This window comes from Neocloeon triangulifer, unplaced genomic scaffold (genome assembly GCF_031216515.1).
Source record: "Neocloeon triangulifer isolate White Clay Creek 2 clone unplaced genomic scaffold, ASM3121651v1 ptg000002l, whole genome shotgun sequence".
In the NCBI taxonomy this organism is placed as follows: domain Eukaryota; kingdom Metazoa; phylum Arthropoda; class Insecta; order Ephemeroptera; family Baetidae; genus Neocloeon; species Neocloeon triangulifer.
Window position 1 is genome coordinate 8139150 of NW_026775545.1, and position 25608 is coordinate 8164757.

The 25608-nt window shown below is 36.8% G+C and overlaps 1 protein-coding gene across 7 annotated transcripts in view; it reads right to left on the minus strand.

Moving 5' to 3' along the window:
• Positions 1–24395, minus strand: part of LOC132202258 (unconventional myosin-Ia-like) — a 37919-nt gene extending 13524 nt beyond the window's left edge. For 6 of the 7 annotated variants that reach the window (XM_059629110.1, XM_059629084.1, XM_059629102.1 and 3 more), the window contains exons 1-12: positions 23978–24395; positions 3443–3550; positions 3171–3347; positions 1880–1998; positions 1327–1553; positions 1119–1165; positions 984–1047; positions 906–919; positions 765–849; positions 599–705; positions 391–538; positions 40–279 (exon numbers count right to left, since the gene is read on the minus strand). In XM_059629110.1, the coding sequence (XP_059485093.1) occupies positions 40–279; positions 391–538; positions 599–705; positions 765–849; positions 906–919; positions 984–1047; positions 1119–1165; positions 1327–1553; positions 1880–1998; positions 3171–3347; positions 3443–3478 (1264 nt within the window). In that variant the 5' untranslated portion in view covers positions 3479–3550; positions 23978–24395. Of the gene's footprint in view, positions 1–39; positions 280–390; positions 539–598; positions 706–764; positions 850–905; positions 920–983; positions 1048–1118; positions 1166–1326; positions 1554–1879; positions 1999–3170; positions 3348–3442; positions 3551–18441; positions 18489–23977 lie in introns of those variants that run through there. The other variant, XM_059629065.1, reaches the window with a different exon arrangement.
• Between the last annotated feature and the right edge of the window lie 1213 nt (positions 24396–25608).

Here is a 25608-nt window from a genome sequence, read left to right on the forward strand (position 1 = left end):
ATGGAGTTAAAATGAATACAGCAGAAACTTTTCACTGACCTCTGCTACCTGTGGAGGACATGGAAGACGAAGGCACAAACGAGGGCGGTGTGCCAGCCACCGACGACGAGCAGCCCCCCGACTTGACCCCTCTGAGGGAGCCGCACGGGGGCGGCGGAGGCGGCGCGGGGTTGGTCGAGGGCGAGTCGAGAACCGGCCCAGCGAGGATTGTGCGTTGAGTAAGTGCTGAGGTGAGCTCCATGGGGTTCGTGCCGAGCAGCCCGCAAACTTCAAATAGTTCTGAAAATTACAAGGAAATTCATCTTAAAAAAACATAAAAGAAATACTTGTATTCTAAATCGTGATCATTTAAACATTCTCAATAAAATTATTAATAATAATTTTTTTTACCATAGTCGTTTGTCACGGTGCACCCTTCGGTGCCGTCTATGTTGCTCGTCGGCGTGAACCCGATGTTTCCCAACTTCAGCACCGACGCCACCACCTTGAAAATTTGCACCACGTCTTCGGCAGAGAACCCTAGTGTTTCTAAGGCTTTCTGTTTTTTTGATGAAAAGAAATTATTTTGATTGAATAAAAAAAATTACGAAGCTCTTACTTTTGTTACTTGAAAATCCCTTTTGTCGTCTATTGTTTCCATACTAAGAGGTCTACTAGGTCTAAGAAATGCATAATTGTCAATATTGCGATGGAGTTTGAGAGATTCTGAAAAAAAAAACATTATTTCAACAATTTGAATCATCTTAAATAAATTATTCACTTACTGAGCAGTTGAATATCTGCACCAGTGAGAAGTTGATAGAAAATGTGAAAATTTCTTTCGCCCGCTAGTTGCCTTGTGACGCGAGACTAAATAAAATACATAATTAATTAGGACTTTTTTTAATTTACAATATTTATCTCACCTTTTCCAAAAGATCTGCACAAGTGGGACAGAGAAAGGTTAAAAATTCTAAAATGCAATTAACTGGCAAGCTACTTACAACTCGTGAATGTGCCTCCCACGGGGTCTCCCTTAAAGTCAAACTCGACGTCCAAATATTTGCCCTGAAATCACAAAGAGAGAGAGAGACGCGCGCTCTAGTTCGCCGTCTCGAGACAAAGCAAATTGTACTTACGAATCTGGACGAGTTGTCGTTTTTGTGAGTCTTTGCATTTCCGAAAGCTGCAAAACAAGCGACATTATCACTAATTACCTTCGAAACAACAAACAACGTATCACGCTGTGTCAACAACGCGAAATTTATGTTCTCTATTTATACAACGCGGCCACTGAATAAATTTGCCGCAACGCCCAGAATAATTAACGCAGAATTTATCGCAAACCTTCTAAAAGAGGTCCCGCCTGCAGCAGTCGGTCTCGGACTTGTTTGATGGGGGCGAGCGAAGGGTCCTGTTGGGCTCCCGTGGGCCCCGAGCCGGCCACGGTCACGTACTGCAGCACAATGCGCGCCGCCTCCGTTTTGCCTGAACCACTTTCTCCGGACACGACCACGCACTGTTCCTCGTTGCGCTCCCGCAGGTTCCAGTGCGCTTTGTCCGCAAGTGCAAATCTATAAGCATTTAAAATTCACTTTAATTACAATGCTTTAACAATTAAAAAATTAATTTTTTTAAATTTATTAATAGTAATTTTATTGGTAATTATAGATTGTATTTTTATTTTGAAGTTTTTATAAAATATTTAACAAAAGTTTAATATTACTATGTGCGGCATGTGTATTAAAATATGTAAAATCATCAGAATAAATAAGATTTCAATAACTAATCAACCTTTCCAAATTTCCAAATTTGAAATAGAAAGTCACTACAGTTACAATTAATTGATAGGAAATTATTAATTTTGACACTTAAGAAAAAAATTATCAAATCGACTTACATGTGCGGTGGTAGGTGCGAGAGCAGAGCCTTGGTCCTGTAGGCTTCGACCACATCGAGCGAGTAGAGGGCCAGCTTCTTGTAGGGGTTGACCGATACCAAAACATCTCCAGCGCTCGTCTACGGAGCAAAAGACGTCTCTCATTAGATGGGTCAATATTTGAGCGCCGTTTCAGGAAACCGGAGCTCGGCACCAAAACACGCACATTTGCTCCCACTTTCTGCGGCATTCGATTAACTTTTCGTCTAATTTTTCTCCACAACCCCATTGAATTTATCTTAACACTTTTAATTTGTGGTTAAAAATAATATTTTTTTAATGCAAAAAAAATTTTACTTTTAATAATTTCGTTTATTAGTTCAAAAAAATATTTCCTTCTAATATACTTTCAAATTTAAGTACGCGGTTATTCAAACAATCGTAGTCGGAAAAAAGACCACGGATGTGGGGCAAAGTTTTCGTTGTCGCAATAACTTGAGTTCTCAACGGCCGTCCTCGCCTCCTGAAGAGTATGCGACCCGCCCGACCCACGTGCTCAACTTTTGCCTAACTTGTTTTGCTCAAGGGGCCAAAATCTCCTCGAGTGGATAGCACTACACTACACACGCTTCCTGCCGGCGCCTGACCACTCCATGACCCTATTACGCGCACTGCGCCCGACAAAAAAAGGAATCTCGTCAAAGGTGTGTCTGAACAAAGATTGTTTGGTAACGAAATTCCAACCGGTGTGAAATAAAACTAGTAAGGAAGTATTTTATGGACATAGGCTTTTTTTGAAGGGAATTTTAATTTGAATAGAAAATTAGTTTAGTATTTTGTAATCTCTTTTTAATCTAAATTACGTTCCTTTACTTTGAAGGGCTTTTATTGATGAACAAAAGTGATAATTTTCTACAGTTAGGCTCGGTTAGAAAACAAAGACGTGTTAATTTTTCGCCTTCCAGGCTTTGAATACACATTGTACTTGAGCGCCGCTCGACAGACAAAGAGACCTTTCTGTGTTTACGGCCGATTATTAAAGGGGAACGCTCGCTTTGTGTGCAAAATAACGCACGCACGACAGACACTGGCATTTTTATTGTGCCATTTGCGGATGATTTATTGCAATCGATACTTCAATCCAGGCTTACTGTGCGCGTTCTGTTCTGTGGCCAAAAAAGAGAGGCATTATTTTCCGAGTAACAGATTGTTGGAGGGCGGCTTTGTCCCAAGGAAAAAAACGACGATTTTCCGCTCGGAAAATGTAAAAAAAAAACGTGTCACAATTTTTTTGATAAATGTTTTTACTCACGTAAATCAGGTCCCTCTTGAATCTCTGCTGCAGGTTGGCGACGAAGGCCTCCTCGGTGAGGGGCTCGAGTTGGAGGGTGTCCGCGACCCCTACCTCCTGCTCGTGGATCGCTAGGGGTGGGGCTCGCCGTGCGGAATGACCACGTGACCCGTGCTGGCCGCAACATTGCGAGGAGCTCTGCCAACAATCAGTTTATTGTTTGTTTTCCGAGCTCGGGAAGTGCAAATTATTTGGCGAGTAAATTAATTGAATTGATGCGGAAATGAACTCACCGTAGCAGCAGCCGATGGGACGCCACCAGAGGACATTCCCTCCTCAAGGGGTCGGCCACGAGACCGGTGTCTGCAGCCCCTTCCTGAGTCACGCCAGGGCTGCTGCTCCTACAAAATGAAAACAATTTTCTCATTAATTAAAAAAAAAATGAATCGTTAAAAACTAACAAAGAATCTAAAATTGCAAAATATTTATACAAATTTTAATTTGCTTTGCTGTCTCTGCAAAATTTACAAGTCTGCTTTATTTATTTATTTTTTAAACTTTCTTCTTAGCGCCCTTTTGATTCATATTTTAAACGATATGGTTTTCCAGAAATTTTAATACGTAAATTCAAAACGCATGAAAATTTGCAAATAATTTATTTTGTAAACAAGTTGCATTCAATTTTTCATCAAAATAAAGAAATACTTTTATAGAGAAAAGAAAATTCAAAAGCAACGATTCCTTTCTCGCCATTTTCCCTCTTAAATTTTTGGAGCATAGTTGTTACTTTGCGTGATTTTTATAAGATTTTGCTAGAGTAGTGTGGGGTAGCGTCTTTATGTTTGTTCTTTTGTCTTAATTTTTAAGTTCTAAATAAGTTTTTTTTTCATTATTTCGAAACACAAATCAATATTTTTTTTTTTTTGTAATTTGATGCTTAATTATAAAAGTCGAAATATCCGTTATTTAAGGCAATATTTCCTCGCATACTTTCAGTCAAACCACGTAAAAACCATAAAAAAAAACACATTATTTTCAACTCGTAAACGTCTTTGTTCTTCACATAAAGAGGCCGACGTCTTAGCAATGACAGACAGCAAAACGTCGACGTCGCAGTGGATATTTTCTGAAGAAACACGGCGCGGCTTTTCTGATGATTTTTTTATTACGGTTGGATAACAAGAAAAGTTTTTCATCGGCTGTCAACCGCGCAGTGGCTTCTCTCCTTTGCAATGTTGCGCCGCCTCGTATAATATACCGAATTAACCCCTGATGTAAATCCGAAATGCTCGCCTAAACGACGTTTTATTGCCGGTCATAAAGTGCACCTTGGGAAAACGCTGATAAATAATTCAGCCCAGCCGCCTTCAGTAAGGTTACGACCCCTGTTTTCGAGAATAACCCCGACGAAAGTTGCAAGGACCTAGATGATGGCTCCTTTGCAGCTGTAAATTGGCTGTTTTGACGGGGGGGCTGCGTAAAATTTTTAATTAAAACTTTTTCACTGCAACACCTGCAGTGTCATAAATTTTGGCGTGTTAGAAACAAGAAATAAGACAGAATTAGATATTTGAGTAGGAGAGCTGCATGAAAATCCATTTGATTTTTCCATGAAAATAATCATTTATCTATTGGCAGGCTTCTGAGCAAATTTAATATTTTTAGCTACTATTTTCATTTTAATTAAGACATTTTGTCTAAACTAAAATCACTAAATTAATAGGTGACATAAATTTTGAATATATAAATTTTAAAAATGAATAATAATAATAAAAAATATTGAACAATTATGAAAATAAATTTTTATTTTATATGTGAAAATGATTTATTACAATAATTAAATTGCTTCTTTTTAAGTAAAAATTGTTTAAAATTAATGAATTTATAATTTAAAAATTACCATCTTTTCTTACTTAAAAATTTATTCCTTTACTACATAACAAAAATTATTTTTTTGTTCAACTTGTCAAACACAAGCAATCCCTATTTTTTAACTCAAAATTGGTCAATGTTTTCCTGGATGAGTAGATTTTTTTATTTTGCATGTCTTGGTTTGCTTCGTAGCCGCCTGAACAGAGAAAAGATCCGAATTTTGATTTCAAATTTTAAAATTTTAAAGTAAATTTACTTGAAAACAAAAAAAAAATCGTGTTGGTACAAAAGGATTTTTAAAATTAATTTATAAAAAAAATCAATCTTTTGCGCGCTGCATAAAAAATGGGATTTTAAAATTTAGCCCTGTAAGTTAATTATTTATGACTGACTTGCTTGTTTTGTGGGAAAGGAAATGTGCGAGCACGACCACTTGTACCATAAAACGCACCCTCTGCTCAAGCTCTATTTATTTGGCCGCGCAAGACTTTCTGCAGCCAGATTTATGGGCTCTTGAGTGTGCGTATTGATTTCCGACTGCTGTAAATATACTCATCCATCCGTTCCTCTCTGGACGGGCAGGTCGGTCGGACGGAACCCCTGCCGGACGCCGCAAGAGACTTTTTTCTCTCCGCACCCGAGCGGCTTATCGCAGGGGCGCTGAATTTTTTACGAGAGAGGTCGCGCGCGAAATCCCAGATGTTTACGCTTGCGGCCCAGCCCGGTGTGTAATTTCTTCTTTTCGGGGCTGTTTTTTAGCGCGGCCGTCATGAACACATGTTACGCCTCTCTCGGCGCGCGCGACCGCCCGCTATCTTCACGCACGATTTGCTCTGCACAATCGCACGCAAATTCGCACGGCCCCTGCGACGCCTAATGAGGCATGCAAAGTCAAACTCCGCCGCTGACAAACACCCACACCACGGTGCCAGAATTGAAAAAGTTTTGGATTTATTTCTTCACCAAAATATAAATCATTTTAATTTTTTCCCCAGTTCTGGACACTATTGCAATCTCAAACAATTAATGTATATTGCATCTCTTCAATTTAAAAAATTGATTCATTTCTTTTTTTAATTGTTTATCCTTCTTGGGAAAGGCAACATCGGTATCAGACAGGCCTGCTAAATCACAAGGGCCGATAACTCGGATCCTCAACTGATTTTGAAACTAGAGCTAGAATTAATTTTGTCAATGATTATCGTTCTAATTAATACATGCTGCTTAATATTATTTCTTCAAACTCCTTTACTTCTGGAGAAATAAAAATAAAATTCGAATTTTTTCATTTCTCACACATTTGATACACTATTTGCTGAGAGAAGACAACAGCGTGATTTGTTCAAAGTGTCTGCCAAGATGAATGTTTTCAATTACGTGCTCGCGTGACGCTAAAAACTTTAAGCAGGTGTCCCTTTTTGGGCGACAAAAGAGAGTCCCCTAAGGACTCGTAACAATTTCTAATGAATTTCATCACTGCCCTAACAAACAAGTGTAGAACTTTACGGCGCTGCGCGAAACTTTACAGCGACCTCTGAAATAATGTGCCCAGATAAAAAACCGGAATAACTTTTGTTGGTGGAGCAAAAAAGAATGGCGTGAAATGGCCACGGGGCGTTAATCGCAGCTCAGGCGCAGATGGCCGGAATTTGAAAAATCTCCACTGCGTATGTTTTTTCCCGCTATTTCTGATTGGAAAAAATTGCTACTAATGCTCTCACTCCAGCGTTGTCTGACAATGAAATGTAGGAAAAAAAACTTGTTAAGGTTGTTACTCTTTAAAAATTGGAACTGTAGCTTGTTAACAAAAAATTTGATATATTATGTAATTAATTAGAATTGCAAAAATTAAAATGAATAATCTATGGTGGTTGCACTAGTGGTCGCACAGAGCCAGAGGTCGCACATTTTGGCAAATAAAGCATGTTTTTCATTGTTTTAAAATTATCCGATTTTATTTATGGTTCCGATGGATATTAAAAATTCAATTAAATGATATTGAGTGTGTCAAATTCATTGATTAAAGCCTTCTTTGTGAGCCATCATATTGAAACGATAATACAATTTCCACTTATTTCTAGAGCAGTTATTCAAATTAAATATAAATTATTATTTCCCAATCATATTCATTATTTTTTTTTTTATCTAAATTTTCTTCTAATTGAAGGATAAACGATATTTTATAATGTTTACATTGTACATGCAAGTTTTAATAAAATGGCTATTGTTTGCAGAGCAACTGGTGAAACCAAAGCCAAGTAAAAAGAAGTAGTCGAGTTTGAGAGAATAGTTGTGCCTCCATAATGCGGCAATCGCCCTACTTGTAAAGTTTGAGGGTCACAAGTGGCGCTGGTCGAGGCATTTGACCTCGAAATCTCTCACACTTTGCCCAGGCGGCGCCATTTATCCGTCGCATGTGTGCGAGCGAGAGAGCAGCTAGAACTCGAAAGTGAGTGCTCCGGCGGCCGGGAGCTCGATATAAATTGCCGCGTGCGCTCGCTCCATTACCAGAGTCATCACTCATCGCATCCTTGTAATAAATGGGCTCGGGCCAACTAGAAGGGTAGGCAACCGGCGTTGCTGCTCTTGCTCTCGGCCGCGTGCTCCGTCCGTGAGCGAGTGAACGAGCAAAGAGCTGGAGGTAATTGCATTAGCAACTAACTGTGCGACCGGCAAGAAATCTCGCTATACGTGAATGACCCGTGCTCTTGAACTTCCGAGCAAACTTCCTAATATCCAGCACCTCTCATAAATTGCACCCCTGTTTCCATTTGCTCCAGATGTTGTTAAAATAAATTCTCCTTTGACGCTTCGCTTTAAATTGAAAAGCGTGATTTGTTAGTTCTTGGAGAAGATCAATTTTGTTCTTCATGAATTTTGAATGGTTTGCTTTTGGAGGTGATCAATCTCACATAATGTAAAAATTAATAAAGTTTCCACGAACGTTTTGCATTTATATCGATTTTATTTGAAACTCGTTTGAGTACAAATGCAATCCAAAATTTAAAAAAAAAGTTTCAAATTTTTACATTTGTTAGTTTTACTTGTACAATTTATGCAATTTTAAATGCCAGCAAAAAATAACCAATAAAATAAAAATAATGTACTTACAGGGCTCAGGCTAACAAGACTTTTTCTTGGCCTTACCCGAAAAAAATAAGGAAACAAATTCCTTGAATTCATTCATTCAAAATAAAATATTGGAATTGTTGATTGATTGACGTATGGAAATTGAATTTCAGTGTTTTCATCTCTCTCTTTCTTAAAAACAGAGTGTTCCTTTATTATATAAGCTTTGACGCCTCAACATCGCTTTATTTTTTAAATATTCGGTGCTAAAGCTAATAACAATGGTTGTGAGGAATGTGCTTCTTTTCGTGCGACGCTGGCTTCTTTGTTATTCAAATGGTGCAGAGTGAGATGGAGCGCCAAAACGGCGCGGCTCTTGCTTCGGAAAATATACGCATCCTCCTTTGTGACGCCAGATGCGCGTGGGAAAGTGGAAAAATTGATATTTATACATTCGGCACAAGCCATGGTGGAATTCTAAAAATCACTTCTGCGCTTCGTCTTCTCGCCGATTGGGAAAATAGCGTCGCGAGCTTACACGAAATATTGACGTTTTTCATATGTACGAATTTTTAAATTTCTGTAATTAGTCAGTTTATTTTTATTTTTGCTGGTGTGTATTATGATGTATATCATTGTTCTTTTTTCATTTTATGTTTGATTATTTAATGGCATCTTTCGTAATATTATTTTAAATATTTTTAATTATAATTATAGTGTGTATTGTTTATTTTTACTTTCCAGTTTCAAATTATAGATCTTTTTTAAATATTAAATAGTAAATTGTATTTTATGCACATTTAATTAATTCATTTTAAGGTCTTTTTATAGATGAGTACGTTGTGTAGCTTCCTATAAAAAATTTAGAATAAAGTTCTTATTGAAAGTCGATTTTGGTTTCCTTTGGTAATAAGTCTCGATTAAGACTGTATGATCACATTTACAAAAATAAAAAAATTTTATAAGCAAAATTTATACCACACATTTGGCATGTGCTTCAAAGAAGGCATCCTTCAATTTAATTGTGTGTTAAACATAAAAAATATTCTTTAGAATTCCCTCTGATTTTTTTAAAGTGATGTTTGGAGTCAACAATTTTCTAACCAAAATAACCTAAAATGTTAACTTACATTTAAAAAGTGTTTTCCAAAATTTCTGAATTTGTGCATATAAATAGTTTTTTGCTTTAATTTAACGACAAAATTAAAAAATAAAAAGAATTGCCATTTTCCCCTCACGGTTAATTGCCAGATTTGGCGGTGACAGATCACGCATAATTGTGTCCTAATGAGAAGAAAATTATTTGTGGATCAAACAGAATAAAGAGCCGACTTTGGTTAATCTGAATTAAAAATCTATACCACTCACAATCAATTAAAGACTTTTGGCGTGTTACCATTGGTAATAAGTTTTCCCCAAATTCTGTTCATGTAATGCAGATATTATTATTATACCACTGATTTTAGCTTAACTTTATATCCATTTCATTCACCACGCTGCTTATTTTATTTTCTAAACGCGCATTTGAAGAAAATTTTTGAATCCGCGATTGGCTGAACAAATACAAAGTGACATCATAAATTGTACAAAACGTTCTCGTTGACTGGTAGTAATATGTTTGTGAAGAGTAGAGTGACCGTTAATCTTCTTATAGCACGTTAGTGACCCAGTTTTAGCCCGCGCGACCCACCCCCATTTAGCGAGCGAACCCTCCCGCGCGCGCCGCTCCGTTGCACATTTACTCCTCGCTCTCCATCGGCTGCTTCGCTCGACTCGCACGCCGACACTCGGGCTTCACATAATATTCTATAAATGAATTCCATCTGCCATTTTTATGCAGCCCACCGGAAACGAATTCTCCTTAAAACTTAAATTTGGCTTGTGCAATAAACCAACAGGAATAAAAACCGTCGTCGCTTCAAATTATATTCTGCCATTGTTATTATTATTATTTATTCTTCTCAGTCGATACAAAAATTGAGATTTGAAAAAATATACCGTAATTTTTTTAATTATTTTAGATTTTATTTATATTCACGATAGCAGTGAAATAACCTTAGTAAAAGTTTTCATGACTTGCTGCATTCAACAAATTAAAAGGTATTTCTTTTATAAAACAATTATAAAGTTTTAATGAATAACATTTTAACTATATAGCAATCTAATAAAATTTTAAATAATATTCTGCATTTTCATTTTTTACAATAAATTTTTTTTTAGATTTTGCTACAGTTAATCAAGTGTTAAGTTAATTTTGTGTGAGTGTGGTAATAAAATATATATTTTTTAAATCTAGAACATTATTTAATAAATATGTCTGCTTGTTACGTCCACTATTATGTAAGTTGATTGAAAAATAATTTTTGTTTTCTGCAGTTGGAATGAGTCTTCTGGAAAATGTGATGCAGGATTTAATTTACTTATTAATGGCCAATATTTCATGACTGCATATGTCAATAAGGAAATAATAATAAAAAAATGGCCATGAAAATACTGTATTTAACTATGTATATTATTTGATGTCTCTGAATTGACTATAGAGAGTAGGGAGACTAGAAACTAATCAATTGATTGGAAAGTAAGGAAAGTAAAATGTAGTAACGATCAGAACAATCGTTTTTCAATTTTTCGTGCCAGTTGAATTTTGATTCCCTCCAATTTATTCAACGTTTCAAAACTTTCAAATGGGACAAAAAATTAATCAAAAATCAAACTCGATTTCTTCTGGGTTTAGCGTGATTGATTAATTTTGCGCCAAGTCACCATTAGCAATGCTGGTTTTTGTGTCTGCTCGCGTTTATTTCGCACAGCAGCGCGATTCATGCGTCAAAGTTAATACTCGAGATTACAGAGTCCATTGCACAAATAACTGATGGCCTCGCGTTACCGTCGCCCGTCCGCCCGTTGTGAAAAATTCCGCCCATCCGCTGCGCGCTGATATCGCGAATGACATGATGAAAAATCGCCCGTCGAGAACGAAAGCGTTGGGAAAAAATGCATAAATAATAATAAGTGAGAGAGACGATTCCATTCGGTGGGGAAATTCACTCTGTGCTCCACAAACATTCTTGATGCTTTCAGTTTATTAAAAAATAATTATCATGGTTGACATGGTTGTATAGAATATTGTAGGATATGCATACAAATCTTATTTTCATACTTATTTCATTCTTTTTTTACCTCCTTACTATAATTTTTTTAAATTATATAAAACCAAAGCAATAATTATGATCATAATTTTATTTTTAAATGCTCGAATGTCCTTTTTAAAATATCAATACATAATTGATTTTTTAAGGTATAAATTTGAATTGAAAATTAATTAAGCATAACGGAGGAAGTTCAAAAAAACTGATGAAAAGTTGAGTTAGAATTTCTTTGTATTTAATTTGTTGACTACTTGATATTTTGCAACGATATTAAATTCCTTTGGTTTCTCTTACTAAAATCAAGATAATGTTGGGATTTGAGAAGAATTAAGAGCACTAATGAAGAAGCTGATGAAATCCGTTGTGGCAAAAAGGGCTGCTTGATGCGCTGTAGGCAGCCACAAATTGCACACGGCGCCGCGCTGGAAATCAGCGTTACGTTTTTGCGTTCGCACCCCCGTCCGGCGTGTTTTCCATGTTTATAAATGAGGAATAATTTTTCCATTAAGCAGCGGTTGTGGCGGCGCAACCACGTAATCTGCCGCTCGATTTTGCGCAATGTGCACTCCTGGCAAGGAACACTTCTTCTTTTTTTATTAGCGCGTGAGCGTAATTAGTGGACCGGCGTCGCTCGGCGTTATTGCTAAACATTAATTATCATTTAGGCCTCCCGGGAAAGAGAGGGTGGTTGTGGGCGTAAATAATGAAGCAGGTTTGAATTAATTCACGCCGGGGAAGCACTTCCCGGAAAATGGCATAACAGGCACCAGCCAATATTCATTACTCATTATTTATCTGATCGTTGTCATTGCATTTGCGGTTGTTGCTTTGGTTATTAATTCGATGATCTGTTGCTCTAATAATTAATTCTTTGACAACTTTTACGCTCTCCGGTCAATAAAATTTTCAATTGCAATACGCATTTTTGCAACACTCTTTCCTCATTGAAAATTGAAAAAAAAAATCTAAAGCTAACCTGTCGTTTCCTAATAAATATAATAAACAAAGTACAAAGTGAATGAAGTTTCTACGTCAATTATAGCCTGAAGTTAATGAAAAGCTCAGCGAGTGGAAGAAGCGCGGCGGCGGCGGTGCTTTAAAAGCTTTTGCTCGCACGCGCCGAATTCCGAGCTCGAGAAAACGCTGCTTTTAGCTGCAGAAAGCCTTTGTGTGTGCCGAGACGCGTAATGAAGAATGTCAGCCAAGGAAAGAGGCCAAAATGAGAAAAGCGCTGGCAATTAATTTACGAGGGAAAAAATTAGCCTCGAGATTCAACAAACCGCAGTGATTCATCTGCAGAAGCGTCGTTTTTATTTCCTTCTTATTGGTCGAGAGGGCGACGTCGCTTTGGAAAGAATCAAAAGTTTTGCCGAGCGCTTTTCAATACACAATTTTTTGCCCGTGTGCTGCTGACGCGGAGCAGCGCTAAATTTTATTAGAAAGTTTCGTTTGAGTGGCGTCGAGTCGGCAGAGAGGGTGCTTGGGGGCGAGTTGCTGCCTCGCTTGGTGCATTGTGTTCAAAACTGGGTCTCTGGAGTCAACGGGCCTAAAGTTCCACGATTGTGTTTCTGCAAAAAGAGTTAAGCGCTGGCGAAATTCGTCATCATCGTCCTGCCCGTAATTAATGCTCAGGGTTGCGGATTTTCTCAACAATATGAAACTTTACTAGTCATTTATGCAACCTGCAAAACTTGGATACGAAGGAATTGTCTAAAATCGTGTTTGTTGACTGCTCAAATTGACTCTCTAATTTTTTTTAAACGACTTGTAGGCCCAAAATTTAGTTAAAAAGACACAAATTAACTAAAATTTTAGAAGAAAGATTTCTTCAAAATGTATGATATTTTAAATTTAAATAAATTATATATAGAAGAAGAACTAACGAAGGACAAGGATATTTAAATTGTATACTTTTTATAAAATATATTGATGGCAATTTTGGAAAAAAAAATATCATTTCCTTGAATCTTCTATAGAAGCAACCATTGCACTTGAGGTTAAAACAAGATTCGTGTGAATTTTAAAATCCGCAAAAAAAACATACATACATATATTTAAAACATTTAAAATTTTAATTAAAATTGACAAATAAATATTCAAATAATTAAAAAGGCCTAAAATTAAAGTGAAAAATGAAGTAAATTATTTTTCAAGAAGAAAAGTTTGCTTTCAATCTCAAATATTTGAAATTAGAATTAATCAATTTGTGAAATTCTAATCATTTTGCTTACTTAATTTTTGATCACTTTTTTTATAAATCCTAGACAAACTTTTCAAGCTCGCTACAATTTTTTCAACAATTTTGAACTTTGACAACGTGATGGAATGATAATTAATAAAATCTAATTAAAAAAATGTTATTTATAAGTTTTAGGTATATGGAATCGTTTCTGTTGAAGTTAAAAAATTTGTTACAATTTTACATAATATACAAATTTTACGATGGCGAGAGCAGCTCGCGCTTTTGAAAGGGACTGGGCTTGAGTGGGTAGGTCGGTATTGATCATCAAGCCACCCACCCACCCACCCGGCTGGCTCGCACTTGTTAAAACTCTGCCTCTGCTTGCTCGTCGGCCGAAATCTGCGTGTATGTATAAATGATATGTACGAGCTTCTCTATTATAGTAGTTCTCTCATTGTGTTTACCGTCAGCGGATAATAAAGTGCGACGAGAGCAACACGTTCCCCATTCAAGTACGGAACGGCAGCGAATAAATTAATCGGGCGGCCGGTCGCCGACGGAGTCCATTAATCAGGCAGCTGCTTCGGCCCAAACTGTCAATCCGGACGGGCCGACCGACGCCAAAACATGTGCCGAGACCGTGGTGCTTGTGACGTGCAAAAGCAAAAGAGAGACTGCTTACTTGGCTCGGAAAAAGTGACACGGGCCAACTGTTTGCGCGCGATTTGCGTTTTGGCCGTCCAGCAGCAACTGCTCCCAACATATTCAAGAAGAGGTCTATGCAGACCCAGTTTTGATAAACGACTGCTTATCGAGCGAAATGGAATTGGCTCAGCTGCGAGAGGAATATTTCTCTCTCTCCCTGTCTAACCAAACTGATGGCTTAATAATCTTTTTAAACATTTGATTTTAATCAAACTAAATCGCTTATGAAAACTTGAAATAAAGATAAATTATCCAAACGGGGCTTTTCTTCATAATTTTGTTCATTTTCACCACAACAATTGAGACGGGAAAAGCTCATCAATCAAATTGATGTATGAGGAAAATGCCTTGAGGAACTAATAAAAAAGCTGCCTAAACTGCCAGCAAAAAATTTCAATTTATCAACTAATTTTGTTAGATTTTCCAACAAAAAAAAAAAAGTGAAAGTTTACTTTAAATCACTTTTCCGCTTAATTTAGTTGGTTTTTATTTTTCATGCTCATTTTGAAGACTGGATTAAAAATAAACAAAAAATGATGTTTACGCGGGGAAGAAACAGTAAATTTCCATTTTTAAAGATTAAAATAAGGTATGAAATGTTTACCAACACAATCTCGTTTGAAAGAGGCACTTAGAGTTTGCTTAGAAGTCTTTCATTTGATTTGAGCTGGTCTTATTGTTAGTCATAAATTTTAATAGCCAAAAATAAATTTTTCCACTAAAAATGGGTTTTAAATAGTCGGTTGAAGCAATTCTCTCTGTTTTAGTCGATATTTTTTTGTGTTTAAAAAGCACAAATTGTTGTAGTTTATTAAATATTTCTGATAGCGTGATAACTTAAAATAAGTCAGAAATTAAATAAAATTAGAAATTTTCAATACTTTTCATATAAAGCGTCTTTGAAACACAAATTCCTATCAGAGATTCATAGCTTCTTGTTCTGTTGAGAGCAAGTTTATATACTTGCCCTTAAGTTTTGACATTAATATTCGTTGGTGGAAAGCGAGAGTGAAGATTAGCGCTTGGCCAAGTAAAGTCAGAGCAAAGTCATTAGCGAAGGAGCCGAACTTGGCCTGGATGCAAACAAGGCTGCGTCGGTGCGGTTGGCATGGCGGTCAAAGATTTTTGCGGCGTGGGACCGACGGCAAATAACTGCTCGCTCCGGACGAACCAACTTGTCCTTCTGTGCCGCTCCATCGGCACGTCGAGTTCAAATAGATGGGAACAAATAACGCGCGCCTTGAGCGGCTCGGATATTGAAAATCAATTACCAGATATTGCTAACAACAAACACCAGCAGCAGTTCGGCCGCCAGCACTGGTGCCAAAAACGGTCGCTGTGCACCACCATTCATGATGGCTCTCTCGCGCGCGCACCACCCAGAGAGGCGGCCACTGAAAACTGGCAGCACCAAACTGAACAAGGGATAAAATTATGTAGGAAAAAATAAAACAAATAATCAAGAGACAGCAAAAACTTTAAACGGCCTGTTTTTTATTTTTAGATTTCTCTAGCAAAAATTATACTTTTTTTCTTGTTTTGGGATGGTTTCAACTATTATTGTTAAATTTAATGGTAAAGTATGGTTTATAAAATTTGTATGTTTTAGGTTCTTATAGAAAAAAGAATATAGTAACGATTCAAATGTTTATATAAAAATATTTTAGGAAAAAAATTGGTGATGTTTCCAAAACCTCCTCCTTTTAGGAACAAACGCAAACATATCAATTTACCAATTTTTTTTCAGTTTTCAAATTGAACTTTTGTTTCAGATTTCACCATCTGTAAATTTTGTCTCTCTGCGCCTCTCTCTGCAAGAGACCCAAACAGATATGCACCCCTATTTCTGGTGCGACCGGGGAGGATAACTTTGAATCAGACCCTGTGGCGTGCTTAAAGCGGCGAAGTCTTTGATTGCGCCGAGTGCAGTGGCCGGGCTTGGCACGCTGCATTCCGACCGACTTTATTGACTCGAGTCAAATTAACGGCGAAACAAAAATCTTGTTCGTAAATATCTGGGGTGAAATACGTGTTGAGCGGCGGTGTTAGCAGAAGATGAAGAGATTGTCGATTAGCCGGCGCGCAGATTGGAATTTGGGGCACGCCATTCACGATTAGCCCTCATCATTCAGCAGCCCTCACGAGGGTAAACAGCAGCTGATTATCGACCCCGCCACTCATTCAGGAAGTTGAATTGCGTTGGAGTGGAATTTACGTCATGAACAGCACCGAGAAGAGACTGCAATTTTTGATAATCGAATTTAATTTCTAGGAATATTTTATGGAAAATTGGAGAACACTTGAAAAAGTCGAAATAAATGATTTCTCCGCAGAAAAGGGAAAAACGCAGAGAATTTGCAAATCTATCGGGATTCCATTTTTTGGAAAAAGCACGTTTTGACATTGATTGTTATGACCTCATTCCAGAGAAAAATAACATGCAGGGGGAAAATACGCGAATGGAAGAAATAAAAATTGCTTATTAAAGCACAAATTAAATTTCGTGTAAATGGCGGACCAGTGTAGAGAATTAAAAATTATTCATCGTAAAAAAAATGTGAAACTATAAAATAAGCGATTTGAATATTTAAATTTACTAATAAATTCTTGTTTTTTGTGAATAATCTATTGTATGAGTTTAGAATTTTTATCTCAAGGAAATGGTGAAAAATTTTATTTTACACGGTCTCTTCATTTCCGTATTTATTAAATAAATTGTCTTGTAATTTATTAATTTCGATGGTGTCCTTTTATAAACTCTAGATTTTCCTGCAGAATTTCTACAACCGAATACATTATATTAAAGAAAAAGGGAACTCCCTTTTTTATTTCTATTAACTCAAAGAACGCCATAGTAGCGTAATATCTTCCGAGAGTCGATACATTTCGCCAGCACTGACAGACTTACTGTGTGTGTCCGAATCATAAAACTTGGTTGGGAGAAAAAGCAGGCGAGAAATCGCGATTCCGGGCATGCAACAGAGCAACAAAAGTGTAGTGGCCATCGTAAAAATTGGGAGCGGTGGCGATTTTAGTGCGTCGTTTTATTGCCGGCGCCTCGTCGTAAATCCATAACACGGCGCGCTAAATTATTAACGCATCCGTCTGCATTATTAACTCTCATGGCATGGATTCGCAGCGGAAAAAAAAGAGTCAGAAACAGAGTGGGCAGGTGACACCTTTCGTTGACTAATCTCGTTTAATGTCACCGCTACAAACCAGCCAGAGAAAGATCCGGCAGCCGTTCGTCCGCCTCTCCGAATTAACTTTTTCTGCCGGCGCTCAAAAATAAAACTAACGTAGAGTGCCACTTTTTACAGCTTTGCCGCTTGGATGGAGTGCGAAACCCTCGCCTGCAGGTGTAATTTTCGTGTCATGACAGTAATTGCTGTTGTAATGTGGCACGATGTCTAAAAATAAAGCCCTTTGTTCTCTTTTGCTTGGTTGCCGAGATTCCTCAAAATTACAATAGTGCAAATTTTTATATTATTGTTTTAAATTTTTTAAATAAGTTCAACTAAACATAATATTTTAATGTGTGTTTTCTCTTCTGGAATACGATTGAAGTGAATTATTTTAATGTTATAATTTTAGTCATATAATATTTGTTTATTATTATTTTAACTTGATTTATATTGATTATTGGTCTTATTTTAAAATACGGTACCATTCACTACCTCTTTTCATTTCTTTTAACTATAATTATTTTTTGAAAACATGGTCATAAAATAGAACAATATTAAACAATTTTAACTATCTAAATCATCTGTTTGGTCATTTAAATATAATATGATGAACTTAAAACCCAATAATAGAGGGCATATTACTATACAACCATCTCAAATTCAATACTGAAAATCAGGAAACCACCCCTAAAAAAACATTTATCAACGCTACAACTACAAAATAAATTATGCATTAAAACGCGTCGACTTTCTGACTGCAAATGAATGAATAAATAAAATGCCTAAACTTACGCTTAAGCAACACAAACTCACGCTATTGAACACCAAAATTTCGGCACTAAAAAAATGACAAACGCACTCTAAACATACAATTTTATAATTTGAAAGCATATCACTTTATATTTAGCTACACGCTTCTTTTTCTTCAAAAATTTGAGTAATTTTTTTCATAATGCGTAAAAAACTGTTTTTTTTATTGCAGCACTGAATGTTTTAAAAATATTAAAAAAAAAATACTCTTGAATATTCACTTTCAAATCAAATTATAATATATAACTAACGAGTCGCCTTCCTCTACCGTCGCATCCAAATGATGAGGACAATAATAATGAAAGGCCGCCCAAAAGTACTTAGAGCTGAAGAGGCTGCGGGATGAGATAATGGCCGCTTCTTTTCGTACGCACAGCGAGAGAGACCGAATTGAGCTGCGTCTTTTTCTCTCCCTCGCTGCGACTGCGGCGACGCGCCGTTCGCTTATTATTAGATATATATCCCTTTGATACGGCGCGCTGTCCGGCCGGCCGCTATGGGGCTTTAATATCTTTTATAAGTCGGCGAAACTGCAATAACACACAGCAGCAGCAAGCGGTGGGGGCGGCTCACTTTTCACTCCATTGTGTATGTTTGCTTTCGAGAGCGAGCGAGTGTATTTTGCCGCTGCTTGATTTTATGACGGCAGTAAAGAATGAATCGCATTTTTGTGTGTGCAAATTATTGTTTTCTGCACAGATCAAGAACCGTTTTTGGCTCGGAATCCAGCGATTTTCGTCTCAATCGGGGTTTTACTTGCAACGATTTCCTCCCTGAAATATGAGTAGAGACTTGTTTGCAAAGAGTATTTTTTTTTCGCAAGCGGTTTGTTTTGCTTTTTTGGATTCATATTCTTGGATGGAGTATATTTTAAAGCACAATAGAACAAATTGATTGATATTACACAAAACACGCTTTGACTTAAACTAGTGGATAAGCTTTTGAGCTTATCAAAGCGATATTTTATACATTTCCAGAATGAAATTTAATTAAACAGCAACCAAGGTAAACGATATTTGTGCATTTGCAATGGTAAAGTCTTCACGTTCAAATGTATCATGCGATGCAAAACTTCTGCTGAAAATTTTTATATTTCATGTAATATTCACAATTTATCATTAACACTTAATATCCAGAAATTGGTCAAGTGCTGATAATTTGTAATTTACATAATTTAAAGGAACAAATACTTGAATTTATGATCAGGAGAGTGATATTTGCATTTATCGTCATAAAAAAATGTTAGCAATGTTCAAGAAGCTCTAATGTGATTATTTCTCATTTTAAATCAAAAAGAAAAATCCTAATTTTAATCCAAGAAACTACCCTGACCTTCATAAGTCAAAAGAAAATGATTCAAACAGAACTTGTGGTCTGACATGCTTTTTTGCAATTCAAGCCCTGAAAGTGGGAATTAGTACTTTTTTAATTAAGAAATCTTAATGTTTTAATTAATTCAGAATTATGTTGGTTAAGCGCTTTGATAAGTCATACTTTAGTATTAGAAATTAAGAAAAAAATATGCGAATTATATTTTAGCTATTAAATTTTTAATTAAAACCTAATAATGGGTGAAAGCATATCTACTTAATCAATGGGAAAGATTGCTAGACTTTTCAATCTCGTCGGATTTGAGTTGCAAAGGACGTATCGATCAATTGATTGCACCATTGCATTGCATGATTGCAACAGAAGCTGCAGTGCTCTAAGTACCCGTCAGACAAGTACTTACACATGTACTATACTACATGCAGCTGCCGAGCGAGGAAAGAGGCCGAAGCTCTCTGCAGTGCAATGCGAGCAAAATTGAAGCAGCCAGAGGCGGCAGGCAGGTCAAACACCATAAAGAGAGAAGCTCGCGTGTGAAATCCTCGCTTGCTCTTTCGCGTTGCCCTCAATTCGCAAGACAGGGATGATTGAACGAGCTCAATCCAGAGCGAAATCTCATTTTTGTTGCATAAAAACAATTATTGATTCATAAACTGATTTGAGTTACGGAAAATTAAAAATAGCAAAAATTTGAGTATTTGACAAAATAAATTATTGTATTATTATGTTTTTGAACTTTGTATCTTTCACACGAGCTTGCTTCTCTTTGATACTTGAGCGACGAAGCTCTCTCTTTTAATGCTTCTTTCTTGTTGACCTAAAAATGATGGTAAGAGTTTTCGACCAGAGAGGTCACGGTCAGATTGGTCAAGTTGTTCTTTCATAGGTAGCCCCATATTCTATTTTAAAGTTTAAAATTTATCACTCTTCTGACTTCAATCACTTTTATGTCAATATTTTAATTATTTGTCAATCTTTCATATTTTCAATTAAATTTCTCCTGAATTTGTTACTGGTAATTTTTACCTTATTTAATTTTGTTTAATAAAACAAAAACTCGTTTTTGTAATAAATTCATTTTTCTAAATTTTAAATTAAAAGCCAAATTTTCAAGTCACTTGTAATACATATTATAAAATTTCTTAATAAAAAGAAAAATGTTTTAACTGGATTGAAACAGCTGATCCTCATTATTTAGGTGGTTTTTTAAGTAAGTAATATTTAATTTTACCACTTTCTTGCACTTTTAAATACTTGCGTGTTTTGGTAAAAAAGTTTTATTTTCCCCTCTCACGTCCTCAACTTTTCATCAGAATTTTTATTTTCCTTGGCAAGGCAGGCGATGCCCCGACATAAAAAGCCTTGGGCACTGACTGGCTGCCGGGGCTGATATGCAAAATGCATAGCACCCTAAAAGAGAGGAGCGTATGTTTCGTATAAGTATGTACATGGCGAGGAGGAAATGCGAGTACACGCAGAGTGTGTGTGCAAGTCTTGCGAATTGCCAGCCCATCCCGGCGCTGCTCCGAGTGTGCCATGCCATTCACAAAGCAGACAAACGGCGAGAGCGAAGAAGGAAGGGGCTCAAGAGAGATAGAGGAGCAAACACGCAAAATTCCCTACTTGGCCCTGTCATTCCGTCTGTCTTTCTGCTGCTCCGTTTCACTTATTTATTCGCAGTTCGGGCACAAAAGTACTTATTTTTATCATATAATTTTGATTTGCTTTTGGTCATTTAACATTTCGTTAATTAAAAATTAAATTATTATTCAAAATATAAAATTATTTGTCCTTAAAGTTAGCTTACTTTTCTATAGAAAACAATTTATTGAGAAGCAGATTATATGAATTGTAAAATTTATAACAGTTGTTAAACTAAAAAAATTTCTTTGAATTTTTACCCTTGTTGAAATAATGGACAAGATAATTTTTTTAAGTCACCAAAATTATAAACAATGTATTATTTATAAATAATAGAGTTTGTGCTTTATCATTATTTAAGTTGACATTAATTCCCAGCAGGTTCGTTAAACTTTATGACAAATTTTTGTTGTGTCGTAAACACGGTCGTTTGGTTGGTCGCGAGCCCCTGCACGTCTCCTCGCCCTCGATAAACAGACAAAAAAGCGCCGGCTCGAAATTTAGTCCTCGAGATTCGCCCTTGATACCGCGCGCAGCCACCACAAACATTAGCAACGAGTGCGTATATGCATGTGTTTTTAAACGAGCTTGTTGGGGGAGCGATGGATTCGGTGGCGAGGGCGCGCAGATTGCTCCACTCACTCAGAGGCAGCCGCTGGGGGACCAAGAAGTGCAATTGACTGCTGCTGAACAGCCGGTAATTAAAGGCTTTAAAATGAAGCGCGCAGATTTGGCACGCTCGCCTGATTGTTTGTCAGTGCCTCTGCACAAATCTCATTTTATTTTACTACCCACGAGTTTCCGTAAGCCTCTCATCTTTATAAACTTTGAAATTATTAAAACTAATAATTTTTCTTTTTGAAATTTTAAATTGAAGAATTTAAAGTGACAAAAAAAAACATTTTCGAACAGCAAAATTCAGTTCCATTAGATTTTTATTCCCAAAAGCGGCTAAATTGCAAAATGGTAGCGGATTGCCCTGCGAGGACGACAGTGTAAGGCATTGGTTCGACGTGGTTACGTAAATATTGATCATTTTATTTCCATTGATTAGCGAAGACCCACAAGCGGATGGCTGAAAGCGCCGTTTAGCGCTGGAAGATCAATGTTGGAATTTTAATTTTCTTTTCTGTTTATACTTGACAAGGAGTCGTAAGTTAAAGGGTGAAAATCCCAATTTTTATCCATATTTTCATACTAAAAAAACTAAAAATTGGAGTATTAATTTTCCTTTTGAAGATACAAGTTTGAAAGAAACTAAACCAGAATCAAATTTGCGATACCCGACAATTTTTCAAAAGTTTAGGAACACAGGTCACTTTCAGTTAATTATTATTTATTTTACTTAAAATGTCAAATTTGAAAAGTTAATGCAAACTTTGAAGTTGGTATAGTGAAATTCAGAATTTAATTATTATTATTTTTAAATTTTCTTTTTGAATTAATTGTCAGGGGAGTGTTTCTATCTTGGATAAGAATTATTTTTTTGGTTGAATTTTTATTTTCCGTCCTGCCTCGCTTGTCTCTCTGTATTAACTTAAAGCAATCAAAGAGTATTCATAAATTATAAATGCAATTCCAATATCTTTCCTCATTTTTAATAATGTCAAAAATCGTAACAATCATTAAAATTAAATCTTAATGAGGCCGCACTACTTTTAAAATTCTGTTCAAGAAATTTTATTTTCTATGTGTTTTGAGATTTATTCCTGAAAAAACGTAAACCTTAGGAGGCAACACAAAAAAATATATTGTTTATTTATTACCGACTCACTTCGCTACATCAAAATTCACTGAGGCTTGGAACGAAGTGAGTGAGTATGTGTGCAAACCGAATATATACATATATCTGATATATCGTTCGAATGCTCGGCAGCACGCGACCGTTCTTATTATTATTATATCTGCAAGGAGCAAGTCTGGTGCTCGGGCCGTCTCTTCTTGCAAATAATCACTCGGCGGCGCGCTGCTGCTTTTATCATTCAAGGGGCGTCGAGGCAACACAAAGCGGGCGAACCGGGGAGAACGAGAAAGAGCCATTCGAACCGCTTCTTAATTAAAACATGGCAACTCCACTTAATTTCCTAATGAAACTCGCTCCTCCTCTCTCTCACTCATTCCCAACGCCCATCGGCCGAGACGCAAGTGAATCTTCCCGCCGCCGCCGCCGCCGCCAATAATAATAATAATAAATTTAAGTCCACGTCTTTCATTCTTTCTCCGCCGTGGAATTTTAATTTGAGAGAGAAGACGGGCGGGTATGAATGGGAAAGTTGGCTTCCGAGAGATGCCAATTGTTTCGCCCTCCGAGCGAATTTGCGCGAAAAAAGAAAAATCATCCATTCATTATTCTCATTGAAAAGTCAAACAGAAGATACTGAAATTGCTCAAAAAATGAGAAAAAGCTCACTGTTCTGGAAAGTAAATTTAAAAAAAAAAAAAATGATAACTGTAGTTCAAAATTATATTTAAAGTACAATATTCTTTAAAATTTGACAATTTCAAGCACCTATAACTGGAAAATGGTACCTTTTTACTCATTTAATAGTCCTAAATAACCAAAATTAATTATGCCAAATCAAAAAAAAATCACCCAAAGTACATTAACTCAACGAGCCAAAATTAGGCCACGGAAATCAAACGAGAGGCATAATCAGCCGATCAGCTGTGGGGAATGTATTTATTCTCTCTCAAAGGTGATCGCGTTTGAGAGACGAGTAGAAACCCGCCTGGCCCAGCCGAGGCACGCGACCCCATTCCACGGCGAGCGAGCCAGCAAAAAGCAGCAACCACAGCCCGAAATAAGCGAGCGCGACCGACCGCCGACCGACTACATAACAGTGCAAAAATGGAAGCAAAAAAGAAGGTGCAGAGACAGATACTCACCGAGATTCCGATTCGCGGCGTCTAGCTGGAGGTGAAATCCATGCAAGGCGACGGACGACCACGATCAGCAGCAACTGTCCAACTTTCTCCAGTGCATTTTTACAAAAATAAATAAATAATACAGCGAGAGAGAGAGAGCGAGCGAGCGAGCTGAGCGCAGCGAGGGGCGTTTCGTGTCTCGCGGGTGCACACACACTGAGCAGAAGCAGCGGTCGGAGCGAGAGAGAGAAAGAGAGAGAGCGAGTGCTGCCGCCTCCGCCGCCCCCCGCGTATCGATTCGCCAGCACGGCACACGCTGGCCTGATTTCCGAACGCCTGCCGACTCGCTTCTTTATTCGGCCGCCGAATTAATTTCCCGTGCCAAGTCAGTCGCCAGCCGAATCGCGGTGCGGCCCCTGCTTGCTCGCTACTTCTTCGTTCGCGCTTCCGTTCGCTGAATTGCTCGAATCGCACCCTTCGTCCATTCGTTCAACCCTTGTATGGATTCCGACATCTAGGGGCGCCCGGCTCAACTCGCAACGCGCCCCAAATCGCGTGCGCCCGATTCGAATTCATTCATTTTCTGTACATTATTATTTTTTTACATTTTATTTCGATTTAATTTTAACTTATTTTAATTTGTGAAAGGAGACCCGGTCGAGGTGAGGACCGGTTAGGCTTTTAGTCGAACATGTATGCTCGGCGGGTCTGCATACCTTTTGAAGTTGAAGGCGCTGACGCTGCAATCATGCCTATAATCGAGAGATAATAATTATGCTGAGCCGGCATTGTGAATTAACATGCATAGTGATGCATAGCTTGTACATATCACGACATTATTTGAATTGACCTACTCGAATCTACTAAATTTCTGATTGAATATTCATTTAACTATACTTTTAAAAGGGTAAACTGGGGTAAACGGTTAAAAAAATTAAATTATTGTTAATGTTGTAATTTTTTTGTCGCTTGTTTAAATAATTTCTTGGCAACAGGTTTGATGAAGTTGTGAGAAAATTCTAATTAGCAATTAAAATGTAAAAATTTTAGTTTTTAAAATTTAAATCAATTTTAAAGCTTTGGTTTTTTTTCATTTTCAGAATCAGATGTAATTAATGATGAAATCATTAAAAGCTACAAAATTTTATATACACATAAAAATCCACTAAAACTTATTTAATACCAAGGTACAACTTTTATATCATTTATGATATTTTAATTTTTTTTTTATTTCATTAAAGTTTTCAGTGCTTTTTTTTCTTATAAAAAAAGATTAATTCACAAGGTTATGTCAGCGAAAATGTTTTTTTGATCACCTTTTGTAACTACAATCGAATTTTATATGCCCAGGAATTTTGAATTGTTTGGAAATTCATTAAAATTTGGTGAAGAAGCTTTTTCATTAATAGTAAGAAATCCAAAGGTTGCTATTTGCCAATTTTTATTTCTGATTTTACAATATAATCATGGAGTAATATAGGCACAAAATCAATTATCAATCGAGTACATCGTTGAAAATGACAGACCATTTCGCATGATAATCACTTGCAAGGTAATTGTGATAAAATTAAACGAGAAATGAAGAAACTACCAAAAACATGCAGGGCAGTACATAATTCTTTCTGTATTTACTTTCATCGTACATGTTAAAT